Consider the following 21605-nt stretch of genomic DNA (forward strand, 5'->3'; position numbering starts at 1 on the left):
AGATATTTTCCTATCTGAAATAGAATAACAATGACGCTACAACTTGTCTCATAGCCAGATAAAAATCTGAGTAACATAATTAAAGCAAATACAAATAGTTACCAAATTGTGCTTGGTTTGAAATCTGTTTCACATCTGAGGGGCTACTCGGATGTTTGAGACTAACCTACAAGGGTGTTGAGCACATCACCTACAAGGGTGAGGGACATACTTGTTTAATCTTGCACAGAGGCTAACGGGGAATCTAACAGAAATCCACAACTAGCTAAGGGACAGCTTCAAGGACTATGAAATCAAAGTATTCTTGGTAGTGGTAGATGCTAAAACAAAAAGCAATGCCCCCACATTTCAGGTTAGAAACTTAGTTTGGAGCTTAGAAAAACTTTTTTGCCAGGAGAGTGGTGCAGCACTGGGCAGATACCCACAAAGTAGGTGAGATATCAGTCTTCAGATGTTTTCAAGATGGCTAGATTAGTCTGGATTTGGTGCTAGCTCAGCTCCAAATAGAAGGCTGGCCTAAGTAACCTCCAAAGGTATTTTCTGTGAGTCTTTCCAAAAAACTCTTTTCTGATGCTATATCTGTTGGTTGAACAAAATGCTACATTTTTCTCCAAAATTTACCTTCAGAAAAACTCTTTTCAGAAACTCTGTAAGAAATGAATTCTGATTTTCCTTGAACTTAGTTTTCTGATTCCAGCACAGAAAAGCATTTCAAGGCTTAACTTAAACCATGAGAGACTATTCACATGCTTCACGTCAAAATACGTGGTTAACTGACCTGCTGGATCAGAATTTATTGGAGTAGTTCATGTTGCTTGGATTTTGCATTATGTAAGTAAAGCATAGAGCCTCAAACTTTAAGGAAGCTGCGTGACTGTCACAGTTAACTGTGCTGTCCAGCCCAGGTCTCTGATTCTGGTTGTGTTATCTGCACAGGTACGTATCCAGTTGAGCTTGACATCAGTCTGCTCCCACTGACATCTTCCAGTAAAATCTGTCTGAATTTCTCTGAGATTCCTGGGACAGCTGGGATGTAAAAGCCTGGAGAGATTATTAATTTGTCCCTCATTCATCTGTTCTTCTATACCCCCAGACCCTCCCTGAACCTTTGAGAACACTTACAGGAATATACCCTGTAGTCAGGAGCTGCAGGACCTCATGAATCAGCCACATTAAAATGCGGTAACCTGGGCAATCATTTATCCTAGCTGTCATCTATGGGCTTAGAAGAAATGAGGTTCTTGATTCAGAGAGGAGATACAGAAATGCATTATTGAAAACTTAAATGCTATCTCTGCAGAATGGATTTTTAAATTTAGTTTCTCATTTATTTATTTATTTATTTTTAGTAGCAGGAACCAAAGAGCAGTGCATGCATATTTTAAATACTGGGGACTGAGGCTGGCATCCTCAGGAACATATCTCCTCCTGCTGTCTCAGAGAAAAATATAGTCATTTAGGCAGATCTGATTCAAAATGAAACTAGAGTGAAAACTGGAAGCTGAGTGAAAATTGGAAGCTAGGTGAAAAATGAAGTGAGCTAAAAATTTCAAATGTGTTCTTATTTTAACACTGATCTGTTTTTCTTCTGTTTCAAATCTTTTAAAGCAGAGGAGTAGAAGATAATGAAATTAAAATAGACTTGCAATTATTGACTTCTGGACTTTGGTTTTGGAGGCCCAGGTAATACCTGTGGCTCTGCCATTGGCTGATAATGTGGCCTTGGGTATGTCACTGTTTCCAGCCTGTGAAATGGAGATTGTAATATTGATATCTCTGATAAAAGTTTTCAAGACGTATGGAAGAAAAACACCCAATAAAATGGGTTTAATAGAAGTAATATTACTTATTAAGCAAAAATGTGACCTGAAAATTTCTTCCTGTAAATATTTTGGGATCAAAATGTTAACAGAAAATTGTGAAAAGCATTTTTGCTTTTTAAATAATTATGTTGCCATTTCCGTGGGTGGGGGAGGGGAGATTTAGGGACCATAGTCTTTTAAAATCATCACTCAGTTTAGATCAGATACAGTCCTAATAAAAGTGATCTAAATTTTGTTAATCGGCATCTTGCTTACAAGGATACTTCTTTCTCAGAAGCTGACAAATACTTCCCTTTCTCTACCCCAGTATTAATATATGGAACATACACTTGGACTATCCAGCTGTGTATTTATACAAATGTCTGCTCAGAGACAATATCCTATGAAAGCTGTCCTCTCATAGTAACTGCAGTGTAATGAGTCTGCACAGAAATACTTCATTTGAAAATCATAAATTTGTAGCATAAAAATCTCCTATCGTTCTAAATCCTTAGCAAGATAGTTCCTAAGTGTGTGTTCCTACAGGGAATTTACAGCTTGGGAGAAAAACATGTACCTAAAAGCTGTATATTACTGGATTTACAAAGACAGAACCAAACTGTTAATTAAGTTGTATGAATAGGAATTTTTTGTTTGCATGTTTAAAACCGACCAAATAACCCTCTACAAATTATTAGCTTCCCACAAATGACACTTATTTCAGGATAATCTGATTCATACAGTCATAGAATAGTTTGGGTTGGAAGTGACCTTCAGAGGTTAGCTAATGCAACCATCCTGCAATGAGCAGGGACATCTTGAACTGGATCAGGTTGCCCAGAAGCACGTCCAGCCTGGCCTTGAACGTCTCCAGGGATGGCACATGTACCACCTCCATGGGCAACTTTATTCAGCCTCACTCATCTTTTTATTCACTGTTTAAATGAAAAATGCTTTTTCAAAACAAAACATCAACTACTTTAATTTTAGAAGTATTGAAAAATCCTCTTCTATTAAATATCCCTTATTTTTTTTCTTTGCCAAAGTTGGCCCATTTCACAAGTAATTTGCTTTCCCCTAAAAGTCCATTCTTCATTCACAGTCTTCTCTCTCCTCTGCTACATGCTGAAACCTTTGTAATCTGTACACATAGAGTAAGAGGCTCAAAGTAGAACACTGTTTCCTAAGTGGCCTCTCTGTGGGGTGCCCAAGTGAAACCTGTCCATTCCAGAGACTGGTGGGAGTCTGCAAATATCATACTATAAATGCTGAAATTGCTGAAATAAACAGGAAAGTAAGTCGTTATCTTTTGTGCTACGATACTCTCCTGTCTCATTTAAGATGGACTGAGGTAAAGAAACAGAAGCTGCTAACCGTGACAGTGAACTGCGTACCTGCAGCTGTGTAGGATTCCTGCTGCCTCATGTAACAGCAGACCTCGACAGCGCTTCTGTCGTACTGCCACCTGGTGACGCTCGGGGAGGAAGGTACCACCAAAGAAAAAGCTCTGAATTAAGACGGCTTGTGTTACCGCCGAGATCCCCAATGTGTGGAGCTCGGGCAGAGGCTAAAAGGCTGTAAGATGTTGTTTCGTATTTTGTGGTCCGTATGGAAAAAACAGGTGCGTGGGAAAGGAAGAGCTCTGAGCATCTCTGCCAGGAATGCCTGTACTTTGCAAAGGCAGGCTGTTTGAATTTTTCATCTTTATTCTCACGTCATTTGAGCAACAAAATATGAAGTAAAAATCGAAACAAAAGTTTAAAGGAAATTAAAAAGGATAATAACTTAAATATAAATAAAAATACCATTAGAGCCTGGCATGTCTGCATTATTTAGTCATACACTTGTCATCTGTCTATTTTGGATGCCTTTTAAGATGGCTTCGATCTCTGAGCTACTTCTGCAATAATGCAGAATAAAACACAAACCATGGGACTGACTTTGGCAATTTTTTTTCCATTGGTAACTTCGCCAATGGTGTGAACACAGGTTCTGGTATTAATTAGTTGTTACATAGTTGACATGAAGGGGGCAAACCTTGCAGATTACATTCTGAATGTATGTTGTTCCCAAACTTTTACAAGGTAGACTTTTGTTTCACTCAAGTTAGAGGCATCTTGCACATTCCTCTAAGCATGGTATAGTCAGCAATAGACTGTGCTACGAAATCATTGTTTAAGTTTCACTTCATGACTGCTGTCTGGTTTTTAGACAGCTTAACAACTCTACTACTGAATAAGCCTTCTTAGACCTCCATATGAAGCCTGCTGTTCACATTTCCCTGCCTACACACAGGAAATTCTCACATGCAGACAGCCCTAGAGATGCTCTATCTGAACTGGTATCTTAACATGCAGGTTTGCAGAATGAATTTGCCTGTTTGTGAGCTCTGAACCACTGTTCTCTGGCCTTGGAAAAGTACTACAGCTAAAAGGACTCCTGTCTGAGCCTGTTGCACTTCCTTCTTGTGGTAAGCCTCTCTGCAAGGTGACTGTAGCTTTCTTTTACCAGTTCCTCTTTTACTCCATGTGGTAGCAGCCTCTGCTTCAAATGAGAAAGCTATGCTTTCAAGTTCCCCTGAATACACTGAGCTTGCAGAAGATCACACAGCCAATGACTAGCTTCTTGTTGCTCTATTTTGCTTCTTTAACAAAGTTTTTCTGCATGGTTAGAGCTAGGGTTTAATTTCAAGTCTAACACTACCTCTCTGCTCAGTAGCGATTTTGTGTATCCCTATAGGTCAAGTTCTTAGCACAAAATAAAACGCTAACATAGAATCTGACTGTAAGTTGAGATGAAGGAACAGAGTCATCTGAACACCTTAAAAGCAGTCCTTTCCTAGGAAAAAAAAAAAAACCCACTCCCCAGGGAAACCACTTGGCTTCAAGAAGTTTTTTTAAACCAGAGCAGACTAGGTAGCAAAACTTCCGGTTTCATCAGTTTGTCCCCATTCCTTCTATCCAGAATTTTGTATGGCAAAAGCTAGCAGCCAAATGAAATTGGAGTATATTAGTTCTATAAATAAGGAATTAAAGATATGGGAAGAATACATGAGTATAGTTTGAAAGCTACAAGAATATTTGTAGAACTGCTAGACTCATCTATGAATGAGGTGTGACAGCTAATTAAGCATGCTTATTAGCTATTTGAAGGTACCTGAGTATTTACCACTGTGGGAAAGCACCTTTCCTGGGTATGTGCAGAGACTCTTTGAGTACAGTTTATAGGAGAGCAAGGTCACAGAGGCAGGCATTTATAAATACACTTGGGAGCTGCGAAAAGAAAAACAATAGTAGGAGACACATCAGAGATGGAAAAATGTCTGCTCTCATACTTGAGTTCCAAGGATTTTGCTTAATTAAATTAGCCTGAATTTTCAGGCTTCCTATTTCCTCTAAGACAACAATGAGAGCTGCTGTAGCTGTGCAAGCTACACAACACCCTTGCAGAGAGTTAGGAGGTGTGTTAAACAGGAAGTAGCACCAGTTTCTGAGACTTAAGAAAATGGTATTTGCAGAGGTTTTGGTCCTGCTTTTGCAGAGAGAGTAAGAAGAGTAAATCTTCTAAGAAAACAGCTCTTGCTTGATATGTACTTATGTAATGATATCTTTAGCCTGAGGCTGTGTCCAAGAGTGGTATTTTCTGATAAATATTATGTGTTAGTCTAGCTTTCTGTTTTGTAAATATTTATTAAAAATTTCCCATATCATGAGTTTTCCATTTAATAACTTTTGAGTTGATTATGAAAACAATGAATTCCTATACATCCTGTAGTACAAAGTTAATCTGAGGTACAGGAGATGGGAGAAATGGTATGCCATTATATTTTGCCTTTCAACTTCCTCAATCTCCTTAGATTAACATGTCTTCCAGTGGGGAGATCATGTGTTCAGTCAAGCTGCCTTAAAACTTTCCTGCACAACATTTTTGCTACACAGTAGGTGGCATTTAATGAAAATAGCAGCTTCCCAGAAGAACTTTCATATTTGATACTTTTTTTCTTCTGGGAAAAAAAAAATTCCATTCATTTGATCAAGATGTTTGGGCCTGATAGTTTGAAACCGAGAGTGTTTTCACTTTTGTTACAAACCTAATTTTAAGCATGGTTTATTTTTTCTTGTGTCTTTAAAAGCTGATACTGTTTTACTAATTGTGGAGTAATTTTGGTAGCAATTGTTGTGCACAGAATTTAGAGAAATGTAGTTCAAAATTATTTAGGGTATTTCTGTGATTATATAGTCCAGTGATTTCCCCTCCCTCCTCCGCCCAACTACTTTTAAAGGAACCAAAAAAGATGAGCGGGGTGGGGGGGTGTCAAGCAGCAGACTTCCTCTTGTTGTGTAAGTGTTCATAGGAAACTACTTCAGGATTGCAGAGACTGAAAAAGGTTGAAAATCACTGCTCCAGGCTGACCTTTAAGATGCAGGGTACTGGATATACTTTGGTTCGTTCCTGTTTAAACAACAAAAGCATTGGAAAAAAAACCATTTTAATTTACAGATTTTTAAATGTTTGTTGATGGAGGAAATTTGTTCTAATTTCTAGTGAAATGTTTTGAAATAGCAGAATTTCATGTAACAAAATTATTCTTAACATGTAACACTGCTACTGCTGATCAAAGCTTACCAGTGCCATGGAAGGCTAGATGCCTGGAGACAAAGGATGGGTTGCAGACTGCCTGGCCTTGCTGAGCTGGAAATGCCAGGGGAAGAAAATGGTTCCCTTTCCAGAGACGACTTAGGAGCTTGAGCCCAGCACTCTGCATTACCTTGTCTTTTAACGGTCTGGCAGTCATGCTGCCAGTCGTCAGTCGTGTAACTAGACCTCCCAATCCAGACTAAGAGTGCTCAAGCCCAAGGGGTGATGGCATGCAATAAGCAGAGAAACACTGTCTTGCATATACTCTGTACATCTTTACTGGCTACCAGTCTCATGGTTTCATCAGCATGACCTCCATTTAATTTAAAGCTGAAATTTAGTTACCCGTGCAGGTGTACAAATATGCAAGCTACCTTGCAATGTGAATAACGCGGTCATGCCTAGCAGAAGCTGGCTTTTACTTTTCACCTTCTCAGGGAAGCTGTACAGACAAAACCAGGCCAAAGAGGTGTGGTGGCCATTCCTGCTGCCCCGGGCCTCTATACTGGGCATGATGTACTGAGGAATGCAATGAAAGCATTGTGTTCTTCTGTGTGTGCACCAGAGGGAGAGGAGCTGAGCTGCTCAAGCACACAGTCCTGTGGCTTTTCACTTCATAGCCTGCTGCTTTCACTTCTTTGGGAAGATTTGCTGAAGGAGCTGAATGCCTTTTTCATTGCAGATTTAAAGGCTGCTGAGAAAAATGATGAGTGAAAATGATGGTTAAGCAGATGGTTTAAATTTTTGCATTGCCTTTCTCTGTGGTCTCTCTGGCAGCTTCTGTTCTGCCATTGAAAAGAGGGGAGGAGAATGAAAGCCAAAGCTGCTTCCCTTTATGATGTTAAAGAAACGAAAAATGATATGAGGCACATTTTTTAATCAACATTCTTTTTATCAAGAAAAATGATGGATTTTAGCAGGAATGTTGAAGAGTAGGAATAAAAGCCCTGCAGTTAACTCAACTTTTGGACACTGCAATGTTGAAAGGGACATGTGCTTAACTGCCTTTTTTTTCTAGATTGAAGGTTATGAATGTGCAACAGAAAAACGTATTGTCTCAGCAAAATCAGCTGCATTTGATTTCTTACATCTACAAGGAGAAAAACTTGCTGAAGGGAGACATAGAGGATCTTCAGCAAAACTCCATCCTATTTGGGTTTGCAGTTGGGTTGAACTATTAGCCCCTGGGGCAGTGGTAACTGCACAGCAATTGCCAGAGGACATGTGTTGCTCTTGGTGTAACTAGGCAGCCCATTTGGTGAAGCTAATGCAACTGAAATGTACTGCAAGACCTTAGCCTTAAGCTGACAATTGCTGTGCTTCTAGGTGTTCTGGACCACCAAGATATCTTGGTGTGGGTGATATTAATATAAATGAAACAGAGTTTTTCCACTTGTGTGTGGAGGTTGGAGTGACAGAGAAAAGAGAAGTTTAATAAGAATCAACATAAGGGACACTGTGCTACGAGACAGGTGGACCTTATTGTTATCTCCATATCCTTGCCTCAGGAAGCCCACTCTATGTCCAGCTCAGGCAGGACATCTCATCTCCACTGGGCTGTGCATGATCTAATGAAGAATGCTGCCCCTACCAGGTGGCAGTTTCCAGTTGGTGCTGGTAAAGGTAGCTCTTGAGTTAGAGAAGTTATTAGTGATCTTTCTAGAAACCTTAAACCAAATGAGGGTTCCTTTGAACAAGGTGCCCTGCATATAGATGTAAATGCAAGTATGTGGGAGACATGCCCTTCTTCTTCTGTGAGATTGGGTGAAAAAAGACAAAGAAAGGAAGGATTTTTCTCTTTGTTTTTGTAGGTGTAAGCACAGTGCAAGGGGTTGTAATATAAACAGCCCAACTGACACAGGGCATTGTGGCACAGTCTCCTGCTACACTAGCTATTAGCTTGTCTTTGCCCCTTGAGTTATTTTTACCACAGATAATTTGGTTACAGTTGTTTTGCTCCAGTGAAGCAGAGATTAAGTGGGAGGGCATGTTGAAACTCCCAACTTTCAACCCCATCAGCAGTTAGTGGACAATGAAAAAGAGAAATGGTGCTTCCTCTGCTGTGTGGATTAGAAATCATCTAATGACTGTGTGGCTGCTTGAGCCCTGGTAGCATCTAGTGAAGGGAGCCCCATGGGATCTCTGATCAAACAGCATGGAGGGGCTGCTGCAACTATTTTGTGCTTTTAAACTGACACTAAAAGGGTGGAAATGGAGTACATTTAGGAATGTAAAAACAACTATGTGCTGAGATGATACTAATATTCTCTTCACAGTGTCTTGTGCTTCTGCCATTCATCTTGCACTGTGGTTTTGGCTAGATTGCAGCTGGGAAAGTATCAGCCAAGAGTGAATGACTTTAGGCAGAAAAGTAGTGGATGCGTTCGTACAGCCTTTCTCAGACTGTGTGAGCTTCCTCAGCCTGTGCTCAGAGGTGCCCTGAGCCTTCACAGCCTAGTCGGTGCAGCACTGAGCTCAGCCGGACCTGTGTGTGCTTCAGTAGGGCTCACAAACCGTGTAACAATTCGCTCGAGCTACCCTGGGTGTGGGTAGCTCAGTTTGACCTTGCATCTGCTTGGAAAACATTCTGTAGGTTATACTTGGTTTAGCTTTCCAAAACCTGGTCAGCTTAAGACTGCTGTCTGTACAAACAGGACTATTTTCCTTGGGTTCAGTATTTCTATTTGCAGCAAATCTACAGAGCTGCTGAATTCCTGGTATGATCTGTAAAGGGGTGAGCTAAACCTATGATTCTGCTGCTGCCTCTATTGTTGATCTTCCTTTCAATGAATACATTTCCACAGTAAAGGAGGAGAGCAATCCCCTGGAATTGTTCTGGCCAGAAACATTGAGAGGTCCCTGTGATGCACAGGTAGTCTCTGTCCTGTCTTATTACTTAACCCTATCAAACAGTTGAATTGATCCCTTCATGGCTTCCTGCTTCTAGCTGCAGAAACATCAGGAGTCTCCAATCTGCGTACTGCTCTATCTCAGCTGGAAGAGAAAGCTAACTTTCCTTCTGAATGCTTTCTTAGGCATGTGAGTGAAGTAGGTGTTAACAAAAACCAGATGGATTTAACCATCTAGGGTAAAATCATAGAATAGTTAGGGTTGGAAAGGACCTTAAGATCATCTAGTTCCAATCTCCCTGCTATGGGCAGGAACACCTCACACTAAACCATGTCACCCAAGGCTCTGTCCGACCTGTCCTTGAAAACTGCCGGGGATGGAGTATTTACAGCTTCCCTGGGCAACCTGTTCCAGTGCCTCACCACCTTTACAGTAAAGAACTTCTTCCTTATATCCAATCTAAACTTCCCCTGTTTAAGTTTTAACCCATTACCCCTTGTCCTACCACTACAGTCCGTAATGAAGAGTCCCTCCCCAGCATTTCTATGCCCCCCCTTCAGATATTGGAAAGCTGCTATGAGGTCTCCACACAGCCTTCTCCAGGCTGAACAGCCCCAACTTTCTCAGCCTGTCTTCATACGGGAGGTGCTCCAGTCCCCTGACCATCCTCGTGGCCCTTCTATGGACTTGTTCCAACAGATCCATGTCTTTTTTCTGTTGAGGACACCAGAACTGCACACAATACTCCAGGTGAGGTCTCACGAGAGCAGAGAGGCAGGATCACCTCCTTTGACCTGCTGGTTATGCTCCTTAATCACTCTAAGGCTATGATGCCACTGATTCTCAAAGGTATCATAAAGTTTGCAGGGAAAAGCAGTTTAGAAACCACCTGAATTTCCTGAATAAAATTTTTAAACTCCACCTCCCCTTAAAAAGCATTTATAAAGCCTTTCAGATGTGTTGCTATAGAGAACAAAGAAAAAGGGAGAAGTAGCCTTCTCCCAGCCCTGTAGTTAATCTAGGCTCCTATATATTGTTAGTGAGCTCTTGATCTGAGTGGTTGTCTTTACTGTTTTAGTAACAAGGTCAAGGACTTAGCATTCACCTCAGCATTCAAATTATTTATCTTAAGGATACTGGCTTGGAGGAAGGATTCCAACCTTTGCCTGTCATTTGGGTACAGGCTGAACAGAAAATATGAGCTTTGTGGCACTGTATTCCTGTAGCAGTCTGGAAAACCTTAAATTTAAAAACAAAATGAAACAAACCCCCCCACACACATACACCTCTTATTTGTGAATATGGTATGTGGGGAAATACCTGGTTACTTTTAATCCAGGGAGAAGCATTCAATGCCTGTCACTTTTGTGCATAAACTGAATTATTCTAAGTTGCTTTGCGAGCTTGGTGAGTCTTGAGCGTGTGGTTCATTTGCTCTTCACTTCTGCTTTCCTCAGGAAATAAGTGCAGCAGCTAATCAGGTGATTCACAGTGGAAATTTTAAAGAGCAGAGTGGGAGCTTCATACAGCAAGATGCCTAGTAAGACAGAAGCAGTAACACTCATTTCTCTGGATGTTGTTATTGGCTTCAAGGAGCTGCGGAATCTAGGAGCCTAGGTATGTCAGAGCTTTGTTGTGAAAACAAAAGGAAGAGACTGTTAACTGTTGAAGGAAACTGCAGTACTGTCTGCATCTGGTTTGTTGTGGTAGGATCACTTTTAAACAGCAAAGGTTTCAGTCAAAGTTCACCCTAAACTTCAGTACTAAGAGGAAAAAAGATCAGTGATTTGCTTGTATTTCTTAATCTAGGGATGATAATAGGATTGCTGCTGCTAGTGGAGACTTGTTAAATTTTATTTAACTGCATGTGTTTATCTAATGAGATGGTCGGAATTGCCCTGGTCTTGTGACAATTAGATTGTGACTGACCAGAAGTATTCTGTTTGCTCTTGAGATGGGGACATTACTTCATTTCCAGAAAGACCACAACTCAGAAGCGACTCTACCAGTATCTTTGTTTCTGTCTTGGCTGTAGTAGGGGCGTATGGAAGTTGGAGAAGCTGTTCTCAATTATCTACTTAGAAGCTACTTTTAAAGCAGAAAAAAATTAAGAGTGGGTACATGAGGGAGGGCCAAAGTCAATTATATATCTACTTTTGGGTTGCCTAAAGGTGATCTTTAAACAAACATGAAAAGCAATGCAGTTAAGTGTTCAAAACTAAATTATTTGTGAGATCGTACTGCAGAAATGAATTATCCAGCTTAGACATACTCAAAAAGTAAAAATATGCTTGGACAGATAAGTCTAGTGTAAATGAATGCAGCTCCTTTGGTACTGTCATATCTTCTTGAAACAAGTTGCAATTATATTTATATTGCTGAAAAAGAAGGGGCCATGTCCTACTGCAATGGAGCTAGTTCTCTGAACACTATTCAACCTTCTCTAAGCAGACAAGTGTTTTAAAACCCCTCTGTTATTTGTATTTTGTCAGCTCTTTGTATTTCAAGGCACCAGTCAGGTTAGGCTCTTGTGTAAGGAACTGTGCCAGACTTAGGAAGAGAGAATACCTTCCCCATAGAATTTGTAATTAAATGGGCTTGGCATGGATTAGTAGGATATTGAGTTTTTCTACTTGTTTTAATTCATTACAGCCCTCTTATTGAAGAAAATAAGTAGAGCAACATCAAAGTTTAACTACTTTTGATTATGTGCTTAGGTTTGCTTCATGAAATATGTAAAGTATGATGACTAGACATAGAACTAATAGGTGTAGATAATTCAAGAAAGGCAATTGTAGGTAATTGAGGAGGGACAGAGATAAGAGAGTAGCAGATGGTCAGTGTCTGGCATAGTGGTCGTTATGAGGTACTGTTACTTCTTGTGAGCACAAAGTGGTGTGAGCCAGAAAGAGGCATAGAATCTGTGAGATAAGATGGTTCATTAAAAAACCCTTTCTTCCCTTTTGTCTTACCAGTTTGAAAAAGCATGGCCACATTGCAGTGTGATTTCATACAGGCTTTATTTAGATAGAACAAAAGGGAAAATACATGAATAAGTTCCACTTCCTCTTTGTTACCTGACACTACTTTCTGAATGATAGCATTGGGTTTATTTGATATATTTTCACTTTTATGTCTTCTAAAATCTTTATTGTTTAGACTTAATTTACACTGATGATCAGGACAAATGGTGGGATGTAGGCAAGAACCAACATGTAAAGCCTTTTCAAAATATCTAAGCTATTAACTGAAGATACTGAAATGTTGGACCCTGTGATATTATGAGTAGTCTAGGAGAATAATTATCACCAAGAGGAATAGAAAATTTGAAGGATTTAGAAGTCTGAATGAAACTGTAGATGAAGAAAAGGCTACTTGAAGAAGGAATGTTTAAAGCAGATAGTGCAAGTGAAGGCAACAGTTTTATATCAGAAGGGCTGATACTTAGTCTAACATGCCTCTGGTAGTCTGGACAGTTGGAGTAAATGAGGTAAATCATAATCCTATTTTTCCTTCATGTATTTCTGGAGATTAAAGATTTCCATGTACATTCAAATGTCTTGCATAGTCTTGCAATTAGGTCTTCATTAATGAAGCTGTGTGTACACATTTGTTTTTAATAGTTTCCACAGAGAGGGGAATAATTCTTTCATTACATAGATTCATAAAGTGAGATTTTTTTTTTGAGTGACCAGCTCTGCTTGCCTTAGCTGTGCCACCAGCAAGAAAGGCCTGCTAAGTAAGTTATGACTAGAAAGAGAGAAAATTGGTGAACACCTTTGCAGTGCCATTCAGTGTAGTACAGTTCAAGAAGTGCCATTGCTTGGTCAGTCACTGACCTTCTGAGGCCAGCATAAGAACTTCATTTCACCTTTCCATGCCTCACTTTCACCATCTGTAAAATGTCTCTGTAAAGGACTTCAGGCTTCTCTGTACCAACGACTAAGGTGAATGTAGTCACTGGGGCGTGAGTTGTTACTTGGCATTGATTTAGGCTTAGCAGAGTAGCTTCCAAGGCAAGAGATTTCCCTTAGGAAAAGAATGCTGCCATTTGGGATGTGAGAGGAGCTTCATTGAAAAAGTAACTGTGAACTATGCTGAAGCCCCTAGAACCATACCCAGGCTTTCTCAATACACTGTATAGCTTCATGATGACTCAAGTGGGCTGAAAACCCATACCAGGGTTAAGTATAACATATGACAAATGTAACTCCCACACAGTCATGAGGAACAGAGTCTTCCTGTTTATTCTGCAGACAGTCATTGCACTTTTTCTGCTCGCAGAGCTGTGTTGTCTTAACACAGATAATTAAGGAAAATGACAGCAGCAGAATATAAAGTGTTGTTGAGGTAGGAAATTCCAGATTGACATCCTTGGAGGATGATCAAAATTTCATACCACTCCATCTCCCAATGAAGAACAGAGTATGGGCTGTGGTAGAATAAGTTTCCCTCTGCTGTACTGTGAAGGATCAGCTTTTACATCCAAGTGTAGGTGTCTGCTGGGATCATCAGCTTGCTGCAGATGGTGTGGTGCACTGTGACAAGATAAAGTCACCCTCTTCATCTCTGCTGTATGGAGCTGCTGTGTGAGCGTGGAAATGAAACTGGTTTGTCTGGCTTGGAGTGGGCAGGATGCAAGCAGTATGCAAGCTGTATAATTGTTGGTTAGTGAAGGAAGAGAATCCCAAATATAGTATTAGTGTTGGCTCATAATTCCTAAACCAGGCTCATAATATTATTTTTATTTGTTTTTTTAAGATTTAAGAGGTGTGTGTCTTTGTAGTGCAGATCTGACGTATTTTTTTAGTTAAATTTGCTTTTTGGCATTTTTATTGACAAGCTAGCATGGCAATCAAAGAGACACTGTAGAGAAGGAACCTATTTCCCCAAAAATGGAAGTACTCTGGTGTTTTTCTTTGAGGGGGTGTGATGTTTTTAGGCTCTCAAGAGACAATATATTTAGTTAGTAAAGTGATGAGCTACGTTCATCTTGGTTAAAACTGCCCAACTGCCTGCCCACACTGTGATAATTAATGTGTCATATTTTGAGTAGTCAGATGATGTCGTAGACATCAATAAGCATATGCCTGATTTTGCTGGAGACTGGAGGTGACTGATTTCCATTTGGGTAAGCATTGTCTTCAGGTAGGCTCTGGGTAGCATGTGAGTTCACAGAAGGCTATGGCAAAGGAGTAAGGTTGCTGTGGATTTAAGATTGTGTTAGTGACCTCCCAGAAGATGATGGATGAAAACAGGGTTATAAAGTAGATCAACTCATCTCAACCTAGAGTTGAGATGAGAATGCCAGCAGGATTCCTCTGTCTGTAGTGCAAAATGGACCCCTTATAAGTTCAATTTAATGGAAATGAGGCTGCTGGAAGCACCTTGCTCCTTCACTGAGGCATATCAATTTCAGTTTACAGGATGAGAAGAACAGGTAATGTTGTGGTAAAAAACACCTGCCTCTTGTACAGAGCTGTACATCTGCAGTATTAAAGAGCTGAATGTTGCTGCCTTTTTGGGCCAGCACACCCATGTGGGGAAACCTTGGCTTTTCCACACAATTACTATTCTAGCCAGTGCTTCAGACCCATTGTAGGTGTGGAGTGCATCAGAGATAAGCAGCTTAGTTTAGCATCTGTATTCAATGAAAAGTGTTATCTGACTCTTAGGTAGTGTTCTTCCGTTGCAGATCTGATGATGATAATAGCTATGACTTGTTTTGAAATTGGGGTGACTGAAGTATAGGGAGATCATCTGGCTCAGTGGCAAAGTTGTGGCTGAAATCCATATTTCCTGCATGGTTTACTTGGTTTACATGTTGTTGTTTTTTTCCCAGTTTGTCCTGCCGAAGCCCAATAAGTTGTGTAGCACATGGACATGTGTCTCATGGGAGAGAACTTGTTCATGTTATTGCAAGGTGGTAATGCTGTTGTCCAGGAGCAAAGTGCTTCGCCACCAAAATTGGAGAAGAGTCAGTGGCTGACAGTGCTTCCATACTTCTAAACTCTACACTTCCAATGGTTAAAACTGTTAGTGTCTAGTGTCATGAGACAGTTGACTGGTAAGAAATGATACTGACTTTAAATAACACTGTATTTTACCTCCAGATCTCATTTCAGCATGGACAATGCAGCTGAACTTAAGTGGCAGCTGGAAGATTCGCCCAGCAAAGCAGAACAGCAAGAACAAAGCCCTAATGATGGAGACAAAGCTGAAGTGCCAGGACAGCCTGCAAACAGCAAAGACAAGCCACCTCAGAGCCATACCCTTCAGTGGGAGGCTCTAGGAAAACAGTTTGTAGAGTACGAGCAGCTGGCTCCATTTCTAATCCCAGAGGAGCAACACAGAAGGCTCCTAGACTTTCTTCGTCTCTTCTTAAAGGTTTGTTCTCCTTCCTGTCTTTGTTGCAGATGCCAAGGATGTAAATTTGAGTTTCTGTTGCTCTATCTGCCAGTGGAGCTAACTGCAGCATGATCCCTTTGTCTAGGGGATAAGTACTTTTATTCCACTGGGAGTCTGGGGAAACAGTGTCTTCTCCTCTTATCTAACTAACCAGCTATGTTAGCATGCAAAGAATATATGGGGGAGCACTACTTTACTTTCATGAGTGGCTGAATTCTGTTCTTGGAGTCAAGGGATATTTTGATGAGACTGGCATGTTTCAAAGTGAGTACCCTGTGAAGAGATCATTTCATGTCTGCCCATCTATTTTACGTACTTATTGGGGGAGCTGAGCACAGTTTCAGTCTGGGAAAATGTAGTTGTGGAATGCAGCCAACTAGGGGGAATGCGGGGTTACAGACTCAACATAGAATTTTTGGGTTAATGACAGCGCTAAAGTCTAATTTTAGGTTTTGAGAAAGAAGTTGTGTTAGAAATGAGGAAACTGTGGCATGAGGAAAGGAAGGTCATACTGTGGGTGAGGGACACAGCTAAGAACTAGAACATTTCAGTTAGCAGGATGGCCTACCTCATGCCCTTCCATCAGCAAAGAATTTCTAAGATGGTCATATTAAAAGATGAAACTGGAAGAGCTCTGTATTGAATGGAAGCCTTATGAATTGGTTTTGCTTCCGTGTGAAACATATAGGAAACTGAATGGACCATACAGTGACAAAGTAGCAGAGCTTATACCGAGAGGAGCAGAAAACCTGGCCTATATTTAAATGTACTGTGGCCATGTTGTAGTACAGAAGAATTTTCTTTTGAATTACCTTGGGTATTTATGGGTATTGAATCTGAGTTTTTACACTTTCTCACTGTGTATATCTTTCAGTGAGAAAATAAAAGCTTTTTTTTAGTGAAACAATATTTTAATGATGTCATATTTCAACCATCTGTACTCGAGAGTGACCGAACTCAGATCCGACTGTTTCCTACCCAGCTGAGTTGGTTTTCACAAAACAAGTCAGCGGGTAGGTGGGAAAAAAAAAAAAAAAGTTAATGGTATGATCACCCTGTTTAAGTGAAACACAGAATGTACCATTTGTATGGGACATAAAAAGTGATACTGTAGTGAGAAGGACATCTTGAACTGCGTGTGGAAGGAAACCACTGTGCTCAGGACTATGAAATCTTTGGTGTCCATGACAGCAAAGCATAAACATTTCACTCATCTGAATGGAGCATGAATCTATGAAGCCTGTAAGTCATTGTGCAGAGCAGGGCTCTGAAATCACTGTGGATGCTAGCATCAGTTAACGGCACTGAAACAGGTCACTCAGTGTCAGTGTGGTGCAAACAACTAAATTGTGAGTAGAATCTGATCATGTTTATGGTGAAGAGTTTGCTGTGCTCAAGTAAAAGCTTGCCTTGGTCCAAGGCAGTCCAGAAAAAAATCAATGTAAGGGTCTGAAAAGGCAATGAGTTCATATCCTGGAGACACAGAAGCATCCTCTCATCTAAATGGCCTATAGATATTTGTGAATAGTGAACAAAACTTGCATTTTTCACATTTTCTCAACTTTTGGATTTGTTGGCATAGAAAAGTGTTCCTCCTGAACCAAAGGCTATATTTAAGCATAAGCAGAGTTTCTCTGCATACGTGCCTGTCACCGGCAACAAATCTCTCTCTGCTTATGGTACTTATATATAATGGCAGGCTTGGCTCTCTTGGGAGTTCACCACTGCTTTAATAGGTCTTAAAAATTCTGCCTTTGCAAAGGAGCAGAATTCTTTCCTCAGCCTACAAAGAATATTCTTTAAAATCATATCAGGACTGATACTCTAAGTTTTCGCCTTCTTATGCCATGGATCTGCCTTTTAAATGTCACACCAAAAACTGCACTTTTCCTTTTCTGAGACAGCACAACAAGATGATACAATCTTTTCACTTTGAGAAAGAGACATCTATTCTGCTTTTCCTAAAGCTGTTTTCAGACCTTCTGTCTTCCAAGGTCCATGGAAAACAAATAGCCTTAATGCTTTGAGCATATAAATTCATCACAGCAAAGATAAGCTTTGCTGTGGAAGATCCAAACTGTCTCTCCAAACTGCTCCATCCCCCTCTTGAAAACAGTGTATTGCAGGCTTTTTGTGAAATTCTTCTGTTGAGATTGTCTTGTCTGAAATTTACAATGAAATATAAATTCCCAGATGTCAGGGTTTCTGAGTTCTGTGATGGTTTTTGTATTTAAATACCATACAATGAATCTGAAGTAAGCAAGTCTTGGCAAGATGGGATTATATAGAACAACTTCAGATTTGCTGATCATTAACTAAGTATGAATATCAAGAATGCCTTCCACGTGAAGGTTATTTTTTGGAGTGAAACTTTCAAAGGACTGAGGAAGTTGTTGTTACTGAATGAAGGCGATGAAAGCTATAAAATCTAGAAGTGTTAGGAATTAAAAGTTGAACAGAAAAGCAGGAAATTACTTATTTTTCATGACACATGAGAAATAAACTTTAGTACCAGTGGGATCAAAGACGGCTATTCCCCAGGAGGCAAGCTGAGTATCGCTAAGGGACATGCAATGTTGTGCATGTGTATACCATTTCCCTTCTGTACAGCTGAACTTCACATGCTTTAGGGTTGTAGAAAGTGATTTCCTGAACTGCAGTAATGCTCACAAGGAGGGGATTCTAAATTCCTAAAGGATATTTCAGCTACAGAATATATTCAAAATAGAGATGTGAACTTCTCATTAGCTTAGCACTACATTTTGTGTCCTAAGAGAGAGATTCCTCCCCTTCACTTTTCTTTGATGTATCAGTGGAGGTTTACAGTGCCTTGTAGGCGTTTGGGTTCAGATGCATGGCTAGAGCAATTTGGCCTCACACCATTGATTTAGGAATACATTGTGGAGGACCTGGCCCTTTAGAGTTGCGTCATCATGTGCTTCACCATATGACTTGTACTCCCTTCATGTACTAACCTTCTGCTTTGTGCTAAGGCCCTGGTCTGGCTTGGGGAAACACATCTCAATTTGAGTTATACATGTTATGAAGTTCTTGCAGAAACTACTTCACTTCCTCCTGTTTATCAGGGGACTCTGTATAAGTCATCTCCCTCCCTGGGGGATTTTCATCTCCTGCTTTTCCTTTTCTTATTTGATTATGCAGATGCCAGTGCATCTCTGTCCTTTTGTTTCAGAGTGCTTTAGCTCTTACTCAGTTGGCTGGAGAGAGAGGGCACTAACCAGGAGCCACCTGGGGTGTGGGGGCTCATTACTCAGTGGTACTCCTTGATGTAGAAGGAAAAGGTGTAGGAGGAAAATGTTAGCCATCTGCTTGTGATTCAGGCCTAGGCTGGGAGTCATTTTAATGTGCCTTCTATCTTTCCTATGGGGGCCACAGAAAGTATCAGAATGTTCTATTATATGGATGGCTTTTGAGCTAGCATCTGTCCATGGAGTATGGAAAAGGAAGGACAGATGGCAACAGCAGACATGGGGACCTTGTGACAAAATCTTAAACATGTAGAAACAGACATAAGAGGAAGAAAGAAAATCAGATTACATTGACACCATATTATTTGAGTTTCCTCTGAAGGCAGATATCCTAGAATGGAGTCAGGTAGGTACTCTTCCAGATATAGATGTTTTATAGGCTCAAAGATGACTATGGAACTGATTAGGTATGCTCTTAAAGAGGAGTGTATTCTAGAGGCTGGTGTCTGAGTCACAGGAAGATCACCAATAAAATTAAATCACAACATTAGTGGCCTGGTCTGTAGTGAGATGGACTAGCTAAATATTTGCACAGTGATAGCATTTACCAGTTGTTGCTCTCATGCTGCACCTTTTAAAATTTAGTCTGCTCTTTCTGTTAGCAGAAGAATGATTATAACAGGTCCTTTCTGAAGTGTTTAGAGCGTTTTTCTCTTTGAGGCAGAGGAGCAGGAAATAACTACTTTCTTATGAAAAGAGCATAGCTTAAGACAAGCATTGTGTATTCTGTGTTTGTAGGTTTCTTGTCATTGTGTTTGCCCAGCTTGCTTCTGCTCTTTACAGATCTTACCTCACTTCTGATTCAGAAGTGCAGGAACTGGTGAATTTTGATCCTGCAGCTGAGGTTCTCTTAAAAACATTTGTGGTCAAAATCTGAATAAAACTAGCCCTTTTTTGATAATGTTGATTGATTGATTGATTGATTGATTGATTGAAAATTAATTGATAGGTATTCTGTGTGATTGCAGTTCACTCTTTTGTAGCCCAGAAAAAAAAAAAAAAGAGTTGGGTGCAGTTTCAGAGGTCAATGCAGTAAAATGCCCAATTGCCAACAGATGACTGGCAATTCATGAGGAGAGAAATAGCTTGTCCACAAGCTGCCATCTGTAAGGAAAGAACAAGTAATTAAAAGCAATGGTAGGGAAGGAAATAATGTTTGTAGAGGATGTTCTTTCACAACGAGTTGCACTAATTTCTTGGCAGACAGTGTTATGGAGCATCTGCTCTGAAGTATTTTGGGAGAACAGATGTCTTATTATTTCTGTTACCTTCCTTTCCTCATCTGGCCTTACAGCTTGATCTTTCTAAGCTTTTAAAAGAAGGAGACTTTTGTATACAAAATTTTCAAGGTTGCTAGTACAAAGGTGTTTCAGCCTTGTATTTAGGGGTGAGTGCTGCATTATTGCTAGTACATTGATCTGTGTAGTGTTAGATGTTCTGTGTAAAAGGAATGGTACTTGATTCTCAGAGTTAGGTGAAATTAGTAGTTAGGTCTACTGCAATATTTTATATTGGTTTTGAATTCTCTTCCTATCTCCCTCAAAGTCAAGGCTAAGAAACATTTGAGAGGGCATCTGTTTGTCATACTCAGAGCTGAGAACCATCAAGACATGCTCTTGTTACTTTTGTCAGTTTTGTATTTAATTGCTTGTCCTTTCTTAAATATTTACATGAACTTATCTATAAATTGTTTATAAACTTGTTTATAAAATTGTTTTCCTTGGCTAGTTATGCATTTAGGCCTATACATTCCACTCTAAATAGGGGTGCTTATTATATCATAGGAAATGTTTACAAATCCTGATGTGGTAAACATTTACTGCCATCATCTCAGCATTTTAGAAGTGCTGTTTTTGCTATTGGCACCGACCTGTACTAGTGATGTAAGCTGGCTTATAATGTAAATACCTAGCCAGGCAGGGGTGTCACTCCAGGCCTGGAAGCCTACATCATAACTTCATAGCCAGATTGGTTAGGCAACTCCTGTTGCTGTAAAATCACATCCATATCCATATAGTTGTTTTTTCAGCTCCTTTCCCCATGTTTCCTTTTAGAATCACAGAATCATAGAATAGTTAGGGTTGGAAAGGACCGTAAGATCATCAAGTTCCAACCCCTCTGCCATGGGCAGGGACACCTCACACTAAACCATATCACCCAAGACTCTGTCCAGCCTGGCCTTGAACACCCCCAGGGATGGAGCATTCACAACTTCCTTGGGGCAATCCATTCCAGTGCCTCACCACCCTTACAGTAAAGAACCTCCTCCTTATATCCAATCTAAACTTCCCCTGTTTCAGTTTTAACCCATTACCCCTTGTCCTGTCACTACAGTCCCTAATGATGAGTCCATCCCCAGCATTGCTATATGCCCCCTTCAGATACTGAAAGGCTGCTATGAGGTCTCAGAGCAGCTTTCTCTTCTCCAGGCTGAACAGCCCCAACTTTCTCAGCCTATCTTCATACGGGAGGTGATTCAGTCCTCGTGACCCTCCTCTGGACTTGTTCCAACAGTTCCATGTCCTTTTTCTGTTGAGGACACCAGAACTGCACACAATACTCCAAGTGAGGTCTCAGGAGAGCAGAGGGGCATGATCATCTCCTTCGACCTGCTGGTCACACTCCTTTTGATGCAGCC

At 40.3% G+C, this 21605-nt stretch overlaps 1 protein-coding gene across 1 annotated transcript in view; it reads left to right on the forward strand.

Annotated features, from left to right (window-relative positions):
- Positions 1 to 10787: 10787 nt before the first annotated feature.
- Positions 10788 to 21605, forward strand: part of WDFY4 (WDFY family member 4) — a 140068-nt gene continuing 129250 nt past the window's right edge. Inside the window, exons 1-2 of the mRNA XM_061358826.1 lie at positions 10788 to 10907; positions 15404 to 15677. Coding sequence (XP_061214810.1) covers positions 15417 to 15677 — 261 coding nt within the window. The 5' untranslated portion in view covers positions 10788 to 10907; positions 15404 to 15416. The remainder of the gene's footprint in view (positions 10908 to 15403; positions 15678 to 21605) is intronic.

Source organism: Neopsephotus bourkii, unplaced genomic scaffold (assembly GCF_033783945.1).
Source record: "Neopsephotus bourkii isolate Nb327-2 ecotype Australia unplaced genomic scaffold, CSIRO-AGI_Nbou_v1 NB_951, whole genome shotgun sequence".
Lineage (NCBI taxonomy): Eukaryota > Metazoa > Chordata > Aves > Psittaciformes > Psittacidae > Neopsephotus > Neopsephotus bourkii.